At 46.9% G+C, this 22,921-nt stretch overlaps 1 protein-coding gene across 4 annotated transcripts in view; it reads right to left on the minus strand.

The window, feature by feature from the left end:
* PTPRG (protein tyrosine phosphatase receptor type G) overlaps nt 1–22,921 on the minus strand; it is a 774,504-nt gene that overhangs the window by 94,864 nt on the left and 656,719 nt on the right. For 3 of the 4 annotated variants that reach the window (XM_024982945.2, XM_024982946.2, XM_024982944.2), the window contains exons 9-12: nt 20,307–20,491; nt 17,236–17,344; nt 12,330–12,379; nt 9,760–10,522 (exon numbers count right to left, since the gene is read on the minus strand). In XM_024982945.2, the coding sequence (XP_024838713.1) occupies nt 9,760–10,522; nt 12,330–12,379; nt 17,236–17,344; nt 20,307–20,491 (1,107 nt within the window). 4 annotated transcript variants of the gene reach the window in all.

The raw sequence follows: 22,921 nt of genomic DNA on the forward strand, positions 1-22,921 counted from the left end.
ACACATAACCTGCCACCTGAGCTGGGTCTACACTTCCTCCCCTACCCTCGGTCTCCCAACAATCTTCCCCACGCCAAGGCCCCAAACACTAGACCATCTCCCAACAATCTTCCCCACGCCAAGGCCCCAAACACTAGACCATACTACTGACTTTTCAGAGAAACCAAGGTCCTGCCCTCCAGGATTGCAAATTCTGACTACAAATCCTGCCTCATGCCTTTTTCACTCTGTGACTTTGGGTAAGTGACTGTCTCTGAGCCTCTGGTCGCTCCTCTATCAAGGGGAAACAAGAGGACAACACTCACCTCTGGAGGGACTTAGGGGAATTAAATAAAATAACCTATGCAAAGCAGACTATGCTAGATGCAAAAGGAAATCATGGGGCCTCTTTTTCAAAATTACTGAAGAGTTTCAAGAGGTGACAGCAGAACATAAATGTAAACACAGGGCCTTCTGAGCACAGGGCTGTGTGACTGCAAAGGTTGCATCCTCAGAAAGACGGCTCTGAGCAGCCAAGCATTCAGCCCAGTACCTGCGTCCAGAGAACAGTGGTTCTTCTCTTCCTTTCAACCAGGCGACACTGCTGACTTTGATAAAATTAGATGCTCCCAACTGTTAGGAGTAGAAAGTACCCTGATGCTGGGAAAGATCAAAGGCAGGAGGAGAAGGGAACGATACAAGATGAGATGGTTGGATGGCATCACCAACTCAATGGACATGAATTTGAGCAAACTCTGGGAGACAATGAAGGAGAGGGAGGTCTGGCATGCTGTAGTCTATGAAGTTGCAAAGAGTCAGACATGACTGAGTGGGTGAACAGTTAGGAGCAGCTCACTTGTATTTAGAGCCTCACTTGTAACCCAGCTACCTCCTGAACGGTCTAGCAGAGCCCGGCTGCCCAGCTCCAGGAGAGTCTGCCTCTCTTTGTGATGCCTGAACCCTGACACCAGGACAAGTGCAGGATTGCTGGGTTAACATGGCACCTTCTTGCCCCCATCTCTGATCTGTCCAGTTGCTTTGGTCTTACTAGCAGGACCAGCCCAGCCATTCCTGCCTGCCATGGGCAGTGTGAACTGGCAGCCCAAAGATGTGTGGGTTAGCACCCCTTCCCCTGGGAATTATTAATTAAATTGAGAGGTAGGTGCCAAGATTTCATAAACAATAGAGTTCAGCAAAAAATCAAAATCAAAAATTAAAAAAACAAACAAACAAAAAAACTATCCAAAATCTCCCATATCACAGATCTGAATTTCCAGATGGCAAACATCAGCTGGAAGCAAGGCGCATACTCTCTAAGACAAGCTATGGCTCACTCGTTTGCCACAGTCCTCACCACTCCCTAACACAACATAAGACCTGCTTTCTTTATCCCTGGGTCCAGTGGCCAGCTCCCTCTGGCCAGTCAAATTCCAATCTGCAATATGGCACTCTGACGCAAGGAAGCAGCAGGAATGCACACGCATGCACACCTTATCTCATGATAATGCTTTTGTAAAAGCCTTATCATCAAAAGCAAAAAGCATGGTTTAACAAAACTCCTGACCAGGATTCTGAAAACATCAACTTGACTCAAGAGAGAGGCTGTACCAGGCAGCTTTCCCAATTCAGCTTTTATCCTGAAAGTGATTTTAGTTTTCAACCAATGAGAAGTGAGTCAGATTGTTGCTCCATCTTTACAGCATGGGCCATTCCCCTTTGTGAACCTAGAACCCTTTCATACTCTTTCCAGGGCTGCGTCTTGCTGTTCTGTGTAAAAGGATAAAAATGGGAAGCGGGTATTGACTTATGCCCCCTTCTCCTCCCATGGATGTGATGTGCAGATAAGGGGCTGCTAGGAGGGTCAGAAGATGTCAGGCCAGGCAGGCCTGGGACTCAGAGAATGATTTAGTTTCAGAAACATCTTCCAGTGGAAACATAGAGCAAAATGCTAATATATAATCTTTGTTGAGCATTTGTGTGTGGAGGGCGGGGGAGGGTGAATGACCTCCCCACAGATCATCTTCCTCTTTTATTTCAGCATCCACAAGAATCTGAATAAACTGCTTCCATTCTGCTTTCTCAAAAAAAAAAAAAAAAAAAAGAAAAGAAAAACAGTTTTCAGTGGCATATGTCATCACTGAATTAATGCTGTTTGCCTTTTACTGGCTTGGCTCTCATCCCAGTAGAAGCAAATAAAAACGGAGTACAATGTACTATAAATGCTACAGGCAGGGAAATATCAGATGGACCCGTAGGAGACGCCTCCTACCCTGCAGGAAGGGCTCAACTTCTGCTTCGGGACAAGAACCTCTATGTGGTCAATACTGAAAGGGGCTTGGATCCCGACAGGCCACTCTCAGGGGCTGGGGAAAGGTGGATTTGGTCACATTTCAAGGGAGATTGAGAGCAGGACAACCTGCACACTCAAAATCTATAGCTGGGTTTAAGTCACAAAAAACTAGACTGTGTTTGTTTGGATAATGCCACTCCTTCAAAACCAGCTGCAGCTATGAATTACGGTGCTACTTAAAAAAAAAAAATAGTGTTAAAACACACATAAAAGTTACCATCTTTACCATCTCCAGGAGTACAGCTCAGTAGGGTTAACCATATCACAGTGTTGCTCAAGTGATTTCAAAGAATCTATTTTTCATCTATAAAATTGCAACTCTGTACCAATGAAATGACAATTCCCATCAGCCCCAGCCCCTGGCAACCACCATTCACCATTCAACTTTCTGTATGACCTAACTACTCTAGGTAACTCATGTAAGTGGCCTCGTGTGTGTGCGTGTGTGTGTGTGCACGTGCACGTGTGTGTGTTTTGTGACTGGCTCAAGGTTCATCTATGTTGTAGCCCTGTGACAGGGTTTCCTTCCTTTTTAAAGCTGAATGACATTCCACTCTGAATATACCACATTTTGTTTATCTATTCATCAGTCATCGGACATGTGGCTTGTTTCCATTCCTTGGAAACTTGGCCACTATAAATAACACTGCTAGGAACATGACAGTTCAAATCTCTCTTCAAGACCCAACTCTCAATCCTTTTGGGTAAATACCCAGGAATAGGATTCCTGGATCATACGGCAATTCTATGTTTAATTTTATTAAGAACTTCCATACTGTTTCCTAAGTGGCTACACCATTTTACATTCCCCTCAACAGGGCACAAAAGTCTTCGTTTTGCCACATCTTCAACAACACTTGTTGTTTTCTATTTTGTTTTTCGAGTTTTGCGCTAGCACCCCTAACAGTTGTAAAGTAAAAAGAAAGCTGCTTTTTTATAGGGCCACAAAACTCGTCTTTATTTTCTGAAGCCCTGGCATTAGCTAAACTGCTGTTGAAGAGACATGACTTTGAGTCACAACTACATATACTCTCCTGCAACGGGACATGGGTTTCATGTTCCCATGACCATGTCTGAGCTCGATTTACAGCATCCATCATGTCTCTCCATTTACATCACGACTAGGAATTGCCATCAATAAGCCCCCTTACCATTTCTCACAGAGCTCAGACTCAAAACAATGCAAGTGTCACCTGTATTTCAATAAGGTGTTGAACACTGAAGGCACTTGGTAAATCCCAATTTAATTCAAGTTCCATAAACACAGCAGGTCCTGGGTCCCAACCTACTGGAAATCACCACCATAGACGCTTCACTGCAACATCATGTGTCTCTGCCATTAACCAGGACTCATGCCAGACACACAGCCCCTTACACCCGGATCCTTTGCTCCAGCCTCTGTGAAAATCTGCTTGTTCTTGGTGAGGTCTGGTTTCCTACATCAAGAGGTATACAATCTGTCCTAGTCTCGGGATCACTGAGTGAGAGACAGAAACTTCCAAGGACCCAGACACTTTCTAGGAGGAAACTAAACCACACTGGTGCCTTCAGGGCACCCAAGCTAGTTCTTCTCAACACTTGTGGGAAAATCAGTCAGGAGCCGGGGCAAGCCATATGACGTAGAAGAGTTCTCCCCACAAAAGGAGCCTGAGCAACAAAACCAGGAAGGCTGGAAACTGCGACGACAGTCCGTACAAGATCCTGGTCTGATTACTTTAAATAAAGCATGCAGGGACTTCCCTGGTGGGCCAGTGGCTAGGACTCTGTGCACCTGTGCAGGGGGCCCAGGTTCGACCCCCTGGTCAGGGAACTAGATCCCACATGCCACGAGCAAGAGTTCGCAAGCCACAACTGAACATTCTGCACGCCACAAGGAAGGTTGCATATCCCACGCATTGCAGCTAAGACCCAGCAGAGCCAAAAAGCCAACCAAACAAAGCATGAAGCATCTCCCCCCATAAATCCCAGCTGAATTTCAGTCATGACGTCTGCTCTGTATTCATGAGCCTGTATTGCTACTTATTTCTGACCTTAAATTACCTCCTATTTTTTCCTCCCAAGTAAACATCTTTGAAAAGGAACTTTATGTTAACCTATAAATCTGAGTTTCTCCACCATGGCATTATGGACATTTTGGACTAAGAAATTCTTTGTTGTGGGACTGGTCTGTGTCTTGGGATGTTCAGCAGTATCCTTGGTCTCTTCCCATTACATGTTAGGAGCAGATCCTGCTTCAGTCATGATAACCGAAAACGTTTCCAGATATTGCCAAATATCCCTGTGAGGAAAGGGAACACGCTCATCTCTAGGTGACCTTGAGAGTCTGTGCCAAAAGTGAAAAAATGGTTTCTTTTTACAAGGACACATTCAAATATTCACTTAATAATTAATAATTCATTTGAATTATTTGCCCACTTGGCGAATAAGCCCCAAGGGCAGGAAGCCAGCAGCACCAGGTGGGTTCAGGGCCTGTGTCTGACCCCCCGTCTCGCCATGCCTTGCTCAGGCAAATTCCTTAACCTTTGAGCCTTGGTTTCCTCAGGCTCCCAGGTGATGCTAGTGGGAGAGAACCTGCCTGCCAATGCAGGAGATTTAACAGACACCAGTTCAATCTCTGGGTTGGGAAGATCCCCTAGGGGAGGGAATGGCAATCCGCTCCAGTCTTCTTGCCTGGAGAATGGACAGAGAAGCCTAGTGGGCTACAGTCCATAGGGTTGCAAGGAGTTGGATACAACTGAAGCAACTCAGCATGCACGCCTCAGTTTTCCCACTGGTTTAAGGGCCACAAAGACAGCAGAGGCCCCCTGGGGTTGTGTAGAATAAGTGACATCACATTTTGGCTTTTAGCGCACACATCACCAGCATGGAACAAATATTAAGCAGCGATGCAATTGTTTCTAAAGATTTTCAAGCTGGGTTTCCTTAGAGTGTAAGTGTTCCCAAGAGGTACTCAAGATTTGCCCAAGGGAGAGAGGTGACTGGATCTTAGCACCCTCGACTGTGAGTCAGAGCAGGAGAGCAGCCCCAAGTCTCTGGCTCACTGAGTCTACTGCAGATTTACGTGTGTGCTCAGCTGCTTCAGTCATGTCCTTTTGATTCTCTGTGATCCCATGGACTGTAGCCTGCCAGGTCCCTCTGCCCACGGAATTCTCCAAGCAAGAATACTGGAGTGGGTTGCCATGCCCTCCTCCAGGGAATCTTCCCGATCCACAGATCGAACCTCAGTCTCCTGCATTACAGGCAGATTCTTTATCACTGGACCACCAGGGAAGCCCATTCCTAGCTCAGGGTTAGGACCAAAGTCAGTCAAAGGCAAGATCTGGTCTGGAGACTGTACTCTCCCGACCCCTGAACTGGAGGAGGCACTCAGCCAGCTTTCAGTGAATGAGTGTTTACATAATGGGGCTCTGAGCAAGATGCAGTCTGAAAAAGGAGTTTCCCAGGTATGAGGAAAAAAAAGGGAAAACCCCAGCATTAAATGATGAGTTTGTAGACTGTGCCCACCCTGAGATGCTACTGCTGGGGCATGCTGCGTACTCCAAGAACACTGTATTGCATCAACTGGCCTCTGGGGGTGTCTTCACCACATCTGGGCTGTGGCTGCTGAGGGAGGGACCCTGGCTGTTACCTGCCTGATTCCTGTATGTGTCTGAACTGGCCCCTTTCTTCTAGAGAATCGTTCTCTGTTCTTCCCTGCAAGTTAATACTGAAGATACTATTCATAGGATTTTTTGAAAAGATGTTATCAAACATCAAGGGGATTTAAATAAGCCTTTTGGAGATGCTGGTAAAAAAATAACACAATTTGTTTAACGTTAATGCTTTTTTTGAAGAGACTAAATATCGACTGGAAGAATTGTTTTTAACACGAAGAAAAAATAAATGTGGAACAGATTTACACAAATGTACATCCAGAGTCTTTAAAAGAAGTCGCCAATAACATTAAAATGATGGGGATTTCGTTTAAAAAAATAAACACCAAGCTGGAGGAGGCAGATGGAGAAATGGGCAAGATGGATCGAGGCAAAGTGAGACCTCAGGGGTCATGCACAACATGGGGTTTTACCCTCAAGTTACTCATATCTTTTATTAACCAACGGGCACACATGCATTTGCCTTCAATCTTGCCTAGCATCAAGGTCTTTTCCAATGAGTCAGCTGGCCATCAGGTGGCCAAAGTATCGGAAGGCACAAGGGGAAGAGGGTGGTGGAGGATGAGGTGGCTGGACAGCATCACCGATTCAATGGACGTGACCGACAAATGGGCAATGGGCTAATTCCGGGAGACAGTGAGGGACAGGGAGGCCTGGTGTGCTGCAGTCCATGGGGTCGCAGAGAGTCAGACATGACTGAGCAACACACACACACATTTCTGTGTAAAGCCACAGGGGTCAACAAATGATAGCCTGCTGATCAAATCATGCCCACTGCCTGTTTTTGAAAACTGAGTTTTACCAGAACTCAAATCACGTCCGCCCATTTGTGGGGTCTTTCAGGCTGCTTACATGCCACCTTGCAAAGAGGTATAGTTGCAACAAAGACTTACAGTCCACAAAGCTGGAAATGTTTGCTCTCTGGCTGTCTGCAGAAAAAGTTTGCTCATCTCTGGCTTAATCAAGCCCCACCACCACTCTCAAATTGGAACTACCTGAAATTCTAAAGGAAGATCCCTCTGACTTTGGGAAGAAGTGGACGCTCCCATTGAGATGAAGGTGGAAAGGTAGAAGCTCTGCTTTACCAGTGTTGGGGGCAGACTGGAGTTTCTGGAGATTGTTTCTAGTGCCAGCTCATTGGGGACCACAGTCTCCGCCTGCTCTTCAAAGTTTCAGGATGACTGCTGGAGACCTGCAAGGGGCTGCCTCATAGTCGCTCTTGCTGTCCTGTGGATCTCAGGCTGCGTGAAGCTCCTCTTCCCGTGTCACTGACAAGAAGGGTGGCTCCGTTTATCTGCACTAAGGGCTCTAGTTATGCCCACCTTACAGGTGAGGATGCTGAGCAAAAGACTGGCCTGAAGACCCTGTGAGAATAAAGGGCAGAGCCTCCTAGGAGGATCTGACTCCACAAGCTACTCTGCCAAGATCGTGGACACTCAGATGCGTGCAGGGTTGAAGCTGGAGACTCACAGGTTCTGCGTCTGAAGGCAGAAACCTCCACAGGTTTTACCGATTGTTTCTGCTCCCCTCTCCCTGGAACCAGCAACTTGACTGCCACTGCAAGGACTCATTTCCGCTCACCTGGACTGAATCCCAGGCCCCCACCCGCACCAGTCTCTCAAACTGCCAAAGCTTCAAGCTCTTCTCTTGGAGAGCTTTTCAGGAGTGTGGACAAAGAAATGTTTAAGAGGAGCCAGCTCGGAAGGCTACTTTGCCAGAGCCCCTAGCCTGCAAGCGTAACTGTTCAAGCCTGAAAATCAATTCCAGGTCCACTGCCTGTCTGTGGAGAAACCACACCGGTCCAAGCTGCCTCAGTCCTCACCTCCTAACTCAACTTCCTGTGTCCATTCCTGCCTCCCTAAACGTCCACAGAGAGGCTGAAATGACTTTCTGGAAAAGTTCATCAGATGAGTAACTCTGCTGGGGAAATCCACCACTGGTTTTTCACACTGCTTAGAACCCAAGCCTCAGCATGGCTGACAAGCCCCTTTCTGAATTGAGCTCTGCTCTAACTCATCCTGCATCCCTGATCTCGGGGGTCCAGACATGCTGGCCCTCTGATGGCTCCCTGACTGATCCAAATTAGCCCCCACTTTAGGATCTCTGGACCTGCTGCTCCTATAGCCCAGAATGTTCTTCCATGAGTCACTGCCTAGCTAGCTTCTCACTACCGGGGTCTCCACTCAAATGCCGTTCCCTTGACCACTGGATGAAAACTGTCCCTGACCCCAACTCCAGCACTTGATGGCAATGTATTCATTTACTGGAACACTCTCAAGCTTTTCCATTAGAACATAAACCTCAGGAGAACACAAGCCTGACTAGATCTAGAGTCTATTCCCAACGCCTAGTCCAGTGCCTGGTATTAAGTGGGCACCTCACAAGTATCTCTTTTAATATCTCCAAATGCAAGAAATCCAACTTTTCCACATCAATTCCTGTAGGGAATGTCACTGCTCCTGCAGGAAGAGCTGCAAACAGCTTCCCAAGTGGCTTGGTATTTCCTTTCCTTGATTCTTAGAGGGCCACTCTGCACCTTCCCCTAAAACTGGGACAAAGTGAGCAGCACCCGCAGCAGACCCACACTTCAAAACATGAGTCCATACCATCTTTAAGGAGGAACGTAATTCAAAACATGAAAATTTATTCTAAGTTGTATCTTAACATACGAGGTCTCAGCTTTAGATGAATTTTAATGTTTACAAGTGCAAAAGCAAATAAATATTTACCAGTTGCTTTTTTTTTTTGCACTCTTATAACTCCACAACAGCTTAGACGCAAAAAAAAAAAAAAGAAAGAAAAAAAATTGTTACTAAACATCTTGTAGTCTGGCAAAAGAGAGACTTTCTTATTAAGAAAACCCCCACAACAATAACAACCCCTCATGTTCAGGACTCCCTTGTAAAAACTACCAGGATGTTTCAATAAGATGTGAGCATAGGACAGAACCACAAAATCACCCCTGGCCAGGCTGATGGGGATCATGTCCTCCCCGAGGAGGGCAGACCAGCTGTGCCCTGGAGTCATCATCCATAAAACGCACAATTCCGAGCAAATGGGGCACTATTTCACAAGCTGGGATGAGCGAATCCCAGTTCTCCCCACGCTGGAGGTTCTCACCCCTGTAGTTTTAATATAAAGTCACTTCCCCCGAGTGGCCGTTGGTGGTTAAAATAGCTCCTTGCCCTCTTCCTGATTCTTTTCTTTGACACCACCCTATTTCTTTCCTTCACTGTGATCGTTCACAGTCTCCACCAACTGTTAGCTAGGTTTCTGGCTTGCCCATGGATCTGCTTGCTTGCTTTCCAACCTCTCTATTTCCTAACTTCCCTGGTTCGGGCTCCTCTTTTCCCCTGTGAGCTTCAAGCCGCAGGCATCATGCTCACCTCAGTCAGCACCCCGGCAAGCGACTGGCACCGATCAGGCAGCCCAGAAACACAGGGGCTGCGTAAGAGCCTAAGCAAAGAAATCGGAAAGAATACATTTCTCAAGATGGATGTCTTTTTCCATCATGTACTTCACGGTATGGCCGAAGTGCCTGGAGTTACTTAAGCAAGTCGACTTTACCAGGAAGCAAGTATGAAGGCAAGACTTAGTCGAGCCACTTTAATAGAAGAGGTGATTTTTATCAGAAGAAAATATTAAGAGACACACACACGCACACAATTCCAGGAATACTAAGCACTCTCTGGATCTTCCCTCTCTGCTCTCAAATATTTCTTCAAGGGTAAGACTGTTCACACCAGCTTGAGGGCTCAGGGGAGGGGCGGCGCTTACCTGGGTTAACAGTGATGAACCTGCTGTCCTCGGGAAACCGGTCCCCTGGGGGCACGGGCTTCCTGGATGGCATCTCGGGCCTCGCAGGATCACTGTCTTCGTCCTGCTCCTCTGTGACTGTGGGGGGCACTTGGGTGGGGGTGACCGAGAGGGGGTCCAGGGCGTCCTGGGGCCGGGCGGTGGGGATGGCAGTGCGGGCCCGCTCGCGCCCGGATGTAGTCTGATGCGCGCCCTCCTGGGCAACGGTGCCGGGGGCCGAGGGCGCAGCGGTGGGCTGGGTGTGGTTGCGCGCCCGCGGGGCGTGGGTCACCCCACTCCGCTCCTTCTTCTCGGAGTCCTTCTCGCCTTCCTCCTCGTGCTCCCGCTCGCCGTCCTCGCTCTCGCTCTTCTCGTCCTTTTCGCTCTCCTCCGCGCCCTCGCCGTCCTTGCTGGGCGCTGAATCGCCGTCGGCGCCCGGGCTGGCCAAGGCCTCGGTCGTGGCCAGGACGGGTCTGCCGGCCTGCTTGCTGGCCGAGGCGGCCGTAGGCAGGCGCGTGGGCCACACAGTGCTGGGGAAGGAGGAGATGCCGCCGCCGCTGAAGCCCAGGCCGGCCAGGAGCGTGCTGGTGACCACGGAGGCCACGGTCGCCTGGCTGCCACTGGACGATGGGCCCATCCCAGTCGCCATGGAGACAAAGGAGAAGGGGATGCCGGAGGATGTCCAGGTGGAAGAGCCTGAGCTGATGGGGGCCATGTCAGCTGAAGAGGCCGGCGATGCTGTGGGCTTGAAGGGGTTGCCCAGGGAGGTGGGGGGAAGAGAGGGAGGAAGAGAAAGCAGAGTGTCAGTCACTGGGATTGGGAACCAGGCCCTGGATGCGACCCCCCAAAGGCTTCCACTCATCTTCACCTTTATTCTCAGAGTCTCCCAAAGGCTGGTGCCAAAGCTGACAACAGGCCATCTGTGGCTGACCATCACCGCTCTTCATGTTTTTATAATTACTTAAAATTTGTAACCTATGTCTTGAACCCAACTTCAACTTTTCACTGATATTGCTCAGGAGGAGGAGGCTAAGTGGCAAAAAAGTAAGCAGCATTCATGCTGCTGGGTTCTCTGCCCACCTGGGAAACCCTGTCTGAAAGGCAAACATCAAATAAGCAATACCCGGGCAACACTGGACAGTCACGCGTTGCTGGGTGACACTGGAGGAGGCAGGTGCTCTTGCATTCACTGCGGCACTGTGGGCAACTCGCAGCCCTGAGGTCTACAGAAGCTCCAGGATCCGGCCGCACATCTTAAAGTGAGGAAGTGGATGGACAGAGGACAGTGGCCGCTACATGTCTGCAGTGGCCAGATCAGAAGTCGGGCCGCGCTCTACACTGCAGGCCTTGGGAGCCGGTTTACACCCACATCCCTGGGTCGGGTGCTGTACACCTGCCATATCTGATTTCAGACTCTTCAGATTTAATCATAGCAAAATACATGCTTGTATAGATGACAGTAAGAGTTCCATTTAAAAAGCTCCAACTATGTGCCTGGGCATCCCAGGCTCTCCCAGGGACACACGTGGACATCACCCCACTTTACAGGTGAGGAAAACGGGGCACAGAGAGGTTAAGCAGCAGAGGTGCGGCTGACTAGGAACAAGTCTCAGCTCATTCTTCCCATCCTACTCAATCAGGCTTCATGGGGGGACTGTATTTGCACATGGTATCTTACAAAAATAAGTGCTGCTCTGACTTATTCGTTTATTTTTAGTTCTTGAAACCTCATATGAAGAATCCAGAATTCCATCCCATCATTTATGTAGTTAAAAGTAATACAGCCAGAACCACTTAGATTTCACTACTGTCTCATCAAATTTCAGTTTGAAAAGTCTATAGTTTAAATGATGATCAAGTTAGCAAATGATGAGTTATTAAGGTGGTGAATGAAATGCCAGGTGCCACCCCCGAGAAGGCACTGGAGACAGAGCAGTCAGACAGCCTGGCTTGAGCATGATACCTCACTTGCTCTCTGGGAGATGCTGGGCACATTAACTCACTGAACCTCCACTTCTTCATCCATAAAATGGGAGTCATAGTAATACCAAACTTGTGGGATGCCGTGAGGGGTAAATAAACTAATACTCTGCCTGAAACCCAGGAAAAACTTAATATATTGTAGGATTTGTTAGTACCAACACTGCAATTATTATTACAAGTATTAGTTGTACTAGAAAGGAGAAAACGTAGATACTGAGGCTCCAGACATGTGCAAATTCATATAACTTTGGTCAAATAACAACCTTTCAATCTTAGCCTGTCCCTACTCCTTTGCATTATTACATCCTATGATCTCACAAATTATAAACCATTAAAAATTTTTATCTTGACAAAAGCAATACAGTATAACACTGCTGGCTTAACTCTGTTGCACAGCTTTTTAAAATAATGCACTGTACTGAATTATATGGAGTGTGTAATTTATTCAGTTTTTTAACTAATTCTCATTGAGCAGTTTGACAACATCATACTGCCACCTTGCGGTGACAGTTCTAAATGCATGCATATTACCAACCAGCCATGACAAAGCAATTACATTCTCTACTTACCACTCCTGTTTTGACAATTCTGGTCCCTTGGAATATTCGAGTGGTATTAGCTGAGAAGCAAAGAAATTATACTGTAAACAGCAGAACTTTCTTGTTGTTGTTCCAACAAAACTGTACTTACCTACACAAATCTGAAAAACATAATTTTTACATGTTATAAATACTCTTCATTTTTTTACCCCCTAACTATCATAAAATGTGAAACCCTTCTCAGTTTGTGAGTCATCAAAAAACATGCAGATGGCCGTATCTGGCCATATCTGTGGGTCATAGTTTCTGACTCTTGTCTTAAGCTCTTAGTTTAAAACTTTACAAAATTGTAATCATTTTCTTAGTTGAAATAAAACTTACATACAGCAAAATGCACAAATCTTCAGTGTAGAGGCAAATTAATTTTTTACTGCTGTATAACTCGCCCTTATATTAAAATACAGACATTTTCCAGCATCCCAGAGGTTTGTACATGCCTCCACAGAGGTGCTCTCACGACCGCTCTGACCTTTGTCAACATTCTGTGTTTTTGAACTTCATAGTATTCCATTGTTACTCTCTATTGTCTTTTTTTTTTGGTGATAATGTCTTATATTATCCTTTCAGGGACTATAATATGCATCTTAAACTTATTACAGTTTACCTTAAACTAGTACTTTTTATCTCTTCCTAAAAAAATGTAACAACTGTAATCTATTTGTCAGACTCACTTTTTGTGCTGATCTCAAAAACAATAGCCCTATATAAAATAAACATTTGCTTCCCATACATACATGGCATTGAGAAAGGTACAAAAAACCCACTAAATTCCCAAATAAATAACATTTGTATCTGCTGGAGTTTTTACCTAAATTAGAAGTGGGGCAAGTACTCGAACTATTTTTTATTTGCCCTGCAAACTAAAAAAAAACAAAAAACAAAAAACGAATTCACTGTCAACATTTTAAACAGCAGCTTTAACCTGAAAATCCCAATTTCCTCCTCATCCTGAAGAAAAATTGCAATTTTTGGCAAAACTGAGTTCACCTCCCTACAGGGCCATATTTGGCAGGGGCTAAGGGTCCATCACCCCCTTTCAAAGGGCACCTCTCCAGTTTTCCATGTGGTCCTGCCTCATTTGTATGTGGTTCCCTGCTGGGCCACAGGGCATCTACATTTGCACCCCGCAACTTAACGATATATTCACTTTGCTCAGCTGGAAAGTGAAACGTGTGAAGAGACAACTGTGGGGAATAGACTGATCTACACGTCAATACAACCAGGTCAGATGAGGCAGCCCAGGAAGCAAACAGTCCTTGCCTGGCACTAAATATAACCTCCCACCATCAGTGAGCTGCTTCGGGATCAATACTGTGCTGCCTCAGACAGGTATACACACCTCCCTTTGTTAACACAGGAAGAAAGCTTCCTAAGAGATCTGCTTTTCCTGCCCTTTACAAAGGCCTTAATTTAAGGCCAACAAACTCAGTGGCCACTCCATCACTGTGCCTGTTTTCATTGATCTTGAACAATTCCCACTGGGGTCAGTGCTAGTCGTGATGACTAGGAAGCTTCTACTGGGCCTTTCAGATCACCAGTCCATCGGCCTGGTGGAATTCAGGGATGGGGGGAAAAGGAGACACATGTCTCCACTGAGCTGTCAGGGAGATGTAGCTTCTTGCAAGAGGAACGGAAGCTTGGAGTCTCAGCTCTATTTAGCAGGACCATCCTGCGTCTCTGTCTATGACTGAAGTGGGATATTTCCCTGCTGCCTTACAGTTGCTGGAGCTATTTTGAAGTATCATTTATGTTCACTGCTACTCAGAAATCACCATCACTAACAGACCCACCACTTGTCATTTAATACTTTCATAAAAGAAGTGCAGCAATGACTACGTTGCCGATTTGCATGTTTAAAATATTTTGACAACTGTATCTAAGTGTAATTGGTTTCCTTTCCTATGTATTTTAATTATTTATTTTAAACCATTCTGAGAGAGGATCTGATGGCTTGGCCAGGCTGCCTGATGGGTCTGTGGCTCAAAGAGAAGGCTTACAAGCCCTCATTTTCCATGACTGCTGAGACCTGCAAAAAAACTTTTGAACACTTGGCAATCAATCTTTCGAGCTGTTTGTTGAAGACCCAGGATACAGGATAATATTTATGCTTTGGGGTGGTCTGTCGTTGTGTATAAATGACTGGGCTTTGGAATAAGAAACTGGACTCTGCTTAGTAATCAAATGATTTTTTTGGGGGGAGGGGGGGACAAGTTACTCAATTGCTCAGAACATCATTTCCCCCTCTAGAAAATAACGTCTGCATTACAAGCTGCCATGAGGTCAGATGAGATGACTTAGGGCCAAACACTCTGTAACTGGGAACCACTCCACAGACAATGATCACCATTATTATTATCATACTTACTACAGTAAGGTAAGCATAACTTATTTATTATGTTATACAGGACATAAATATTGTGTTATTTACTATGTGCTGTGCTTTGTCGCTTCAGTTGTGTCCGACTCTTTGTGACCCCTTGGACCACAGACTGCCAGGCTTCTGTGTCCATGGGATGTTCCAGGCAAGAACACTGGAGTGGGTTGCCATTTCCTCTTTCAGGGGATCTTCCCAACCCAGGGATGAAACCTGTGTGTCCTGCATCTCCTGCACTGCAGGCGGATTCTTTACCACTGAGCCACCGGGGAAACCCATTATTTACTGTAACAATGAAAATATTCCACATGGCTTTCTCATGCTGCCAAATTAGAGGCAAACTTTATCAAGGGGAAACCTAATTATTCTTAATAAAGTGCCCATGAAATTCCCTATGTTTCTTTCTTTCCCTTTTAACAGTCAACTCTTAAAAGTTGATCTGTTTTGAACTTTGGCCTCTACTGCTCACAAGCTCCTAGCTGGCTCATCAGAAAAGGTGTGCTAGCTGCCCTGCAGAGTTCATTTTTCCACTGCCCACTGGAAGGTGCAGGGAAGATCCCAAGGCCACTGTATGTCCCTTGGTCAACATGCAGGGACAAACACTGGTACAGAAAATGAGTGAATGCACGTCCACCCCTGAGCAAGGGAAGTCTTCAGGCAAGGAGGCACTGCTATCTTTAAGGAGTCACTGTGGTCAGATATTTTAACTATTCCGTGCTCAGAATTTATAGCTGATGAGGCTTTTGGGAACTGCATTATATTACAAACATTTCATTTTTCAAAGTCTGTGCAGAAGCCAGTGAGCTCAGGGGCCTATTAATCAGGAAAGGCGGTTTTGCAGATTCCGGGTTCCTAGTTAGAGCGCATGGGCGGCCTAATCATGATTTATGTGCCCAAAGTTGCCGGGCCCCGACCTCAGCAAGCGCACGCGCTCTGGCTTCCCCTGCTGTCTCCTGTGGGCTGGCCCACACAGACCTGGCCTTGGCCTGTGGACTCTCCTCAACACAAGCAGATGGGCCCGTACATTCAGGTGGACACACAGTGAGTGCGATTTACTTGTGAAAAAAATACAGCCATGCTAATTTCAAGTAGTTTAAACAGAAGGATGAGCTGATGTGAATGTCAGCAAAGGCTCTTTCAATACTAGATGCAAACCTGCAAAGCTAGAAGGGATCCTTGGAGGGAATCTCAGCTGAAGGGGTTCCTACTCTGGGTTCATCACATATTATCTTTTATACTAAGCCTCACACTAAGGGGATACTGAGCATTGGTTCTAGGCTCTGTGCTAATTATGTAACATGAATCACCCTGTCATTTGACAAGGACCCCATGAGGGCAGTACTCTCCTAACTACCACCTTCAGACTGTGAAATTGCAGCTTAGAGACAGTCAACATTTTCAGAGTCACAGAAAGATCACGTGGCAGCCAAGACTCAACTTGAGGCTCTCATGTCAGGGCCCCGGCCCTGAGTCAGCAACTTCTCCATCTCTCATTGCATGCCTGGTACCTGAGCCGTCTGGTTCAAATTCAGATTCCTGGGCCTCATCCTCCGAGAGTCCGAGATGATTAGTCTGGGAGGGGCCCGTGAATGTGCATTTTTCACAGGATTCCAGACAGTGAAGCCGGATCTACAGTCTACAGGTTTCTGAGACCCCGGAAGCTGTGACATGCAAACTTCTGGCATGTTCTAGGGAAAATGTCCAAAGCCTTCATCCCAGATACATAACTCACAAACGTTAAGCAGCACTGGCCTGGTTTGTGTCTTTGAAACTGAGGATCCAGGAAGTAAAGAACCTTCCCAGGGAGGACATCAGACAGGCAGAGCAAAGCCTGATGCCCTGGTCGCTCCGTCCACACTGGTCTTAGTGCACTTCACAAAACCAGGTCTGCCAACTACAGCCCACAGGCCAGCTGCCAATTTTTGTCAATCAAGTTTTACTGGAACCAAGACTGAGTTGATCGTGGGGCAAGTAAGACAGAGAATATCCTGTCTTCATGCAAAGTTTTGATTTTCTGCTGCTGTTCATGGGTATTTTACATTGATTTTGGTTTAAAAAATATTCCATTTAAAGATGACATCTTTAATGACATTTTGATGACAAAGTTTTTAAGTGCTTCTTTAAATTCTTCACCAACGTAAATTCTCCTCTTGCTATGCCCCAGAGCTGACCTGAAACATTCCACTAGACCCTAAATCAGCGAAAAATCCAAAGACAGTACTCCTCCACGTGACTAGGAGCTGATTCTATGATCTGACACAGTCGTAGACACATGCTCGGATCTCCATGGATGGAAAATGATGGTAATTGTAAAAAATAATCACTTCACCCTTCTTCCCCTCCTCTGGCCTGTGAAACCTCCCAGGCTTTTCAGGTGTGACTGCAAAACCCACACTGGTGTTTAGGCCAGGTTGGTAGTCTCATGTGCAAGTACCCGAACAGGAAAAAGGACAAAGCCCAAAGGAGAAGGGCTCAGGGCAGACGAGAAGGCCAGCTCCTCACCTTGGAAGAGCATGGTCTGGCTGAAGTCACTCCTCATGTCGTTGCGACACACGGCCTGGACCCGGAACAGGTAAAGGCTGTCAGGGGAGACGTGGCTGATGGTGGCTTTCTGCAGGGTGAGGAAAGGATAGGAGTGAGCTAGTGCTAAAGGCCAGAGCACACTGTACATTCGAAAGGCGAATGTAAAAGACTGTTAAGCATCACATGTAGGTTGCTGGGTACCATGGCAAAGCCCAACAAACACGACGCTTCCTCACTGACCAAAGGCTCCCTCCGAAAGGAACAAGTGTTCAGAAGTAACCTCACCTGGGAATATGTTTTCAACACAAAAACATGTAGAGTAAGAGAAGGAATACCAGTCTCGACACAGATGCTGGACTCTGTCTTGGAGCATGCCTTCAGCCCTGTCTGTACCCATGAGGCTGGGACTTGTATCAGAACTGCTCTACCTTGTAAACGATAATGCCGTTTTACCATCTAGAATCATCAAGTGCACTGAATTTCCAGGGCCGTGCAGAGTTTAGAGCAGCCACAACGAAGTCTCTGTGTTACGGTTTCCTTGCAGTTTAAAGGCACTGTTGTACCTAGACCTTGGATAACACAAGGCACGAAGCCGGAAGAATACTTGACTGGAAGTCCGAGGACAAGAGATCTACCTGTGTCATGCCACTCACCAGCTGTGTGATTCTGAGTCAGCTGCTCACTGTCTTTTGGCCTCTGCTCCCTCCAGCTGTTAAGCAGAGAGAGTAAGATTTCCCTCGCAGGGTTCTTGTGAGGGCTGTACAACACAGGTCAAGCAAGCCTCGCACATTGGTAGTCCTCACCGCACAATAGAAACCATGCCCCTGGTCTAACACAGGGGTTGGCAAGTGACAGCCCACAGCCCCAATCTGGCCCACTGTTTGTTTTTTGTAAATAAAGTTTTATTGGCACACGGCCACACCCATTCATTTCCCTGTTGCTGTGGCAGCTTTCGCCCTTCAGTGGCAGAGTCGAGTAGTTGCCCATAGATGCCTTAAATCCTAAAATCTTAACTCTCTGACTCTTTCAAGAGAAAAGTTTCCCAATCCCTGGTCCCAAGTCAGGAGCCAAATCCAGATCCCCATCCCGCAAAGCTTTACTCCAAGAGACTTTTAAAAATCAGAAAATGGAAAATGCCTAAAAAGTTGGCAGGGCTTGCTTGCCCAAAGAAACAAATAGTAAAGGCAACTGATTTTTAGAGACTCCCTGATGTTGAAATGTCTCGTCACTGAATTCTGGGCCAGGTCCAGAAAGCAGCTCTGGGAGCTTAACCACTGAGTGGGTTTCCCCCAAGGTAGCTATTGAAAACCTCTGCAGAGGCATTAACAAGTTACTGTGGCCATGCCTGCTGCCTGCTGCCTGGCAAAATGTATTCCTGGGTAGAGCGGGAGGTTGGGGTCCAGGTATTTCACTTTCAGCCTACCTTTTGGAAAAGGCAGGCAACAACACCTGTTCCCCAGGTTGGCAGTGAGGGTGTGTGTGTGTCGGGGGGATGCTGGCAAAAGCCAGGAAAATGCTTGGGAAATGTTTCTGGGCCACAAGAATCCTAAATTGGAGAAAAGTTTTGCTGTCACTAAGTCAGCACTCTCAACTTCTTGAGGAATTAAGAAAATTAATTTTGTGTGTCCCCAAAGAAAAGAACCACCCCTAGAAATCCTTATAAAAAAAGAACTTGCTGTCAAAGCATGTTTTTCTCTACATCTCTCTCTTTCTCTGAAACTCATTTATGCCTCAGTCTCTAAACCTGTGACCTCGTCTTCTGTGCAGAGCAAAAATCTTCGCTTCCTCTAAGCAGGGATTTATTAGAATTCACTCTGAGCCGGTATCTATTCATCTTTGCATGTTTAATTATCTCCCACTTAGTATAAGAAACCGAATAAGGACCCAGCTAGTTTCTGCTGATTAATGCAAGCCCCCTCAGCTCAGAAAGAGAAACCTCCCTCCCGGACTTCTGGTCCTGACAAGAGAAAAGGTTAAAACATATCACAACCTAGGGTGCCTTTCAACAGATTCCTCTCCGATTTCATGAAGCTCATCATTCCCTAATGTGACCCAGATAACAACGTCTAGTGGGGAAATTGAAAATATAAATGGAAATGAAGTAAAAGAATCGTCATCTGAAGCAATACGAAAAGTATTATACTGTAAGTGATTGAACGGGCCCTGGGGACTCTGTATTGGGAAGAAAAAAAGCAGTAACAGTCATTAAGAATCCCACTCGGTGCTATTACATTTTTCATGTACATATACAATGATGGGCTTCATTATCCCAAAGACTTCTTTTGATTAACAATAAATGCCAGGCTTTCAAACCCAAATGTGTTGCTTTGAGTTTCTGGGCAAAGATGTAAAGACCAGCGCTTGTTGGAGTGATTGCTTTTCTAGGGGAAGAAGACTTGGCTTCTGCAAACATCTGTTCTCAAGGGCCTTGTTGGGGGCTGGCGACTAAATATTTATGCACATCTACGATGAAACACGGAACTGGGCACGTGTAGCTCAAAAGTGAAGTCAGGTATTATAGGGTCTGAGAGCCTGAGAACTGTGGTTAAATATGGCGTGGTTGCCGGGGTCTCGCAGGTAGAAGGCGTGAGGCAGATGAAATGTGACAGAAGGGAGCGGTGGGGACTGCAGAGGGTTGCCTGGTGGGGGTGACAAGAGAAGGAGTGGGGAGGAGGAGGGCAGAGGGGGAATGACTGCAGTAAAGTAACAGCGAGTGCCTGGCCCCACTGTCCAGGGCATTTACAGTAACACTATCAGATGACGAGGGCTTCGTGGAGGCTTTCTGATGTCTCTTTTTTAAATAATGAAAGAAAAAGCAGTCAGCTTTGAAGAGCCTAACTACAAGCAGATGAACTCTTCTTGGCGGTGTGGCCGGCAAGTGTAAGGGCGGGATGGAGCTCAAGCAGGCCTTGCAGTGCTGTCCACGGCAGTACCCGCTTCACCAGGAAGGCGGCACGTGGCTGGAATGTCGCAGAGGAAGCACCCCCGGACATGCACGGGGGCCCCCCTCATTGCTGTGGACGCCCCGACTCAGAACAAGGCGGTCTTACCAAGTCCTTGTCGCTGTCCTTGGTGAATGTCTTCTCCTTCTCGTCCTCGTTCTTGGTCCAGCTGTAGGACACCATGTAGTTCATGATGGGCGGGTGGTAGATGGTCTCCGGCTGACTCCAGGACACCTGCAGCGCCGTCTGGTTCAGCGGCTGCACCTTCATGTGGATGGGCGGGGAGCTGCAGACTGGACACAGACGGCCAAGCTCAGTGCCAAGCTCAGCGCCAAGCGGCACCACGGGCCCAATGCCCCGAGCTCCTGAAGGCCACAGCCACGAAATGCTGGTGCGTGAGGACAGGGCGTACCCACACTCCCGCCACTTAGATCCTCCCCCTGCTAACATTTTCCCACACCTGTTTTCCCTCTCTCCTCCTCTTTCTGTACACACACACACACAACACACAGACACACAACAGACACACCACACACAGACACACAACACATAGACAACACACATTTTCCTGCTTTATCCCTGAAAACAAGTTATATACATTCTGAACTTCACTCCTTAATACTTGGGTCTGTATCTCCCAAGAATAAGGACATTCTCTTCTGTAATGGCGAGGATCCGAGTACCTGTGTGCCCCTAAATTCATGTGCTGAAACCTAATGTCCAAGGAGATGGTCATAGGAGGACGAGCGTGGGGAGACAAGTAGATCGTGAGGGTGGAGCCTCCGAGAGTGGGATGAAGGTCCTGATAAGACCCCAGGGAGATCTGATAAGGTCCTGATAAGATCCCTTCCCCACATGACAACATAGTGAGAAGACAGCTACAAGAGGCGAGTCCTCACCAGAGAGTGAGTCCAGCTCCTTGATGTCAGACCCCTCAGCCCCCAGAACTGTGAGAAATAAACTTCTGTTGTTTTAAGACACCCAGTCTATGGTGTGTGATATAGCAGCCCATGCTGACTACTCTCATACCTAAGAAAATAAACACTAACTTGATATCTGAAACATCATACACATTCCAATTTCCCTACTTGTCTCCAAAAGGTTGTCTACAACCCTTTCCCCCCACATCACAGGTTAAATTCAGTTGTTATAATGCGTTAACTTCTTTTAATCTTGCCTAGTCATCTGGCCTTTGCTTCCACAACAAAATTTTTGTTAGAAACCAAGGCTGTTTGACTTGTGGAATGTCTCAACTAAAAATAGTAGATCAAATTTTACTGGAAATAGACCAGAGTGTAAACAAATAAAATTAAAAATGGGACTTCAAATCATTTTTAAAGCAAAGGCACAAAAGGTCAGGATAACTCTCTTGGGAGCAGGAGGACTCTGTAGTAGGCAGAGCACAAGGAAAAGTCAGGCTAATCCTCCCACTTATTCCTTCTGGCTGGTGGTTCTGTACCTGTCTACAGACAAGCCCATTTAAGGGCCGAGAGCGCTGAGTCAGCCTTTAAATGGCATTCTGGCTCTCCAGACGACCTCCTTCCCAGTGGCCATGGTTCCTGCCTCTATGGGGCTTCCACTCTGAGGCAGGGTTTTTCTTTTTCTCGAAAGACATTTTTGAATTTATTATTTACTTTAATTGGAAGAAAATTACTTTATAATATTGGGATGGCTTTTGCCATACATCAGTATGAACAGGCCTTCGGCATACATGTGTCCCCTCCATCCTGAGCCCCTCTCCCCCTCCCTCCCCAGCCCGCTCCTCCAGGCTGTCACAGAGCACTGGCTTTGGGTGCCCTGCGTCATGCATCAGACTCGCCCTGGCTATTTATTTTACATACGGTAACGTGAATGTGCCGTGTGTGCTTGGTCGCTCACTTGTGTCTGACTCTTTGCGACCCCATGGACTGTAGCCTGCCAGGCTCCTCTGTCCATGGGGATTCTCCAGGCAAGAATACTGGAGTGGGTTGCCATGCCCTCCTCCAGGGGATCTTCCCAACCCAGAGATCAAACTCAGGTCTCCGGCATGGCAGTCAGATTCTCTACCATCTGAGCCATCAGGGACGCACAAGTTTCACTGCTGTTCTCTCAAATCATCCCACTTTCTTCTCCCAGCGTCCAAGAATCTGTTTTTCACATCTGTATCTGCTTTGCTGTCCTGCATGTAGGATCGTCACACCATCTTTCTAGATTCCACATGTATTCCTTAATATATGATATTTGTCTTCCTCTTTCTGACCTACTTCGCTCTGTATAATAGGCCCTAGGCTCATCTACCTCGTTAGAACTGACTCAAACGCCTTCCTTTTTATAGCTGAGTAATCCACTGGCCTCCTGGGCCAGACGATTCTCTGCTCCTGGGGGCTGCCATGTGCCCTGTATGATGTTTAGCAGCATCCTGGGCCCTACCCACTTGATGCCAGTATACCTCCTGCCAAGTTAAAACAAGCACAAATGTCCCCAGATATTGCCAAACGTCCCCAGGGTGGCGAACCATCCCTGGCTGAGAACTGTTGGTCTAAAGCGGGGAGACAGCGATTCACCCAAGAATGACATGTACGGAGTTACGGTTATACCGGGATGGGGTGGGTAAGGGGAGGAGAGCCGTGCTGCATTTTCCAAGCACTTTCTCAGGAGATTTGACTCATGCTATGCAGTCCAGGGAACGCCCCATTTGAAGACACATCCAACTGAGGACTGAGTGGACACTCACTGTGTGGGAG

The sequence above is a fragment of the Bos taurus genome, chromosome 22 (assembly GCF_002263795.3).
Source record: "Bos taurus isolate L1 Dominette 01449 registration number 42190680 breed Hereford chromosome 22, ARS-UCD2.0, whole genome shotgun sequence".
NCBI lineage: Eukaryota > Metazoa > Chordata > Mammalia > Artiodactyla > Bovidae > Bos > Bos taurus.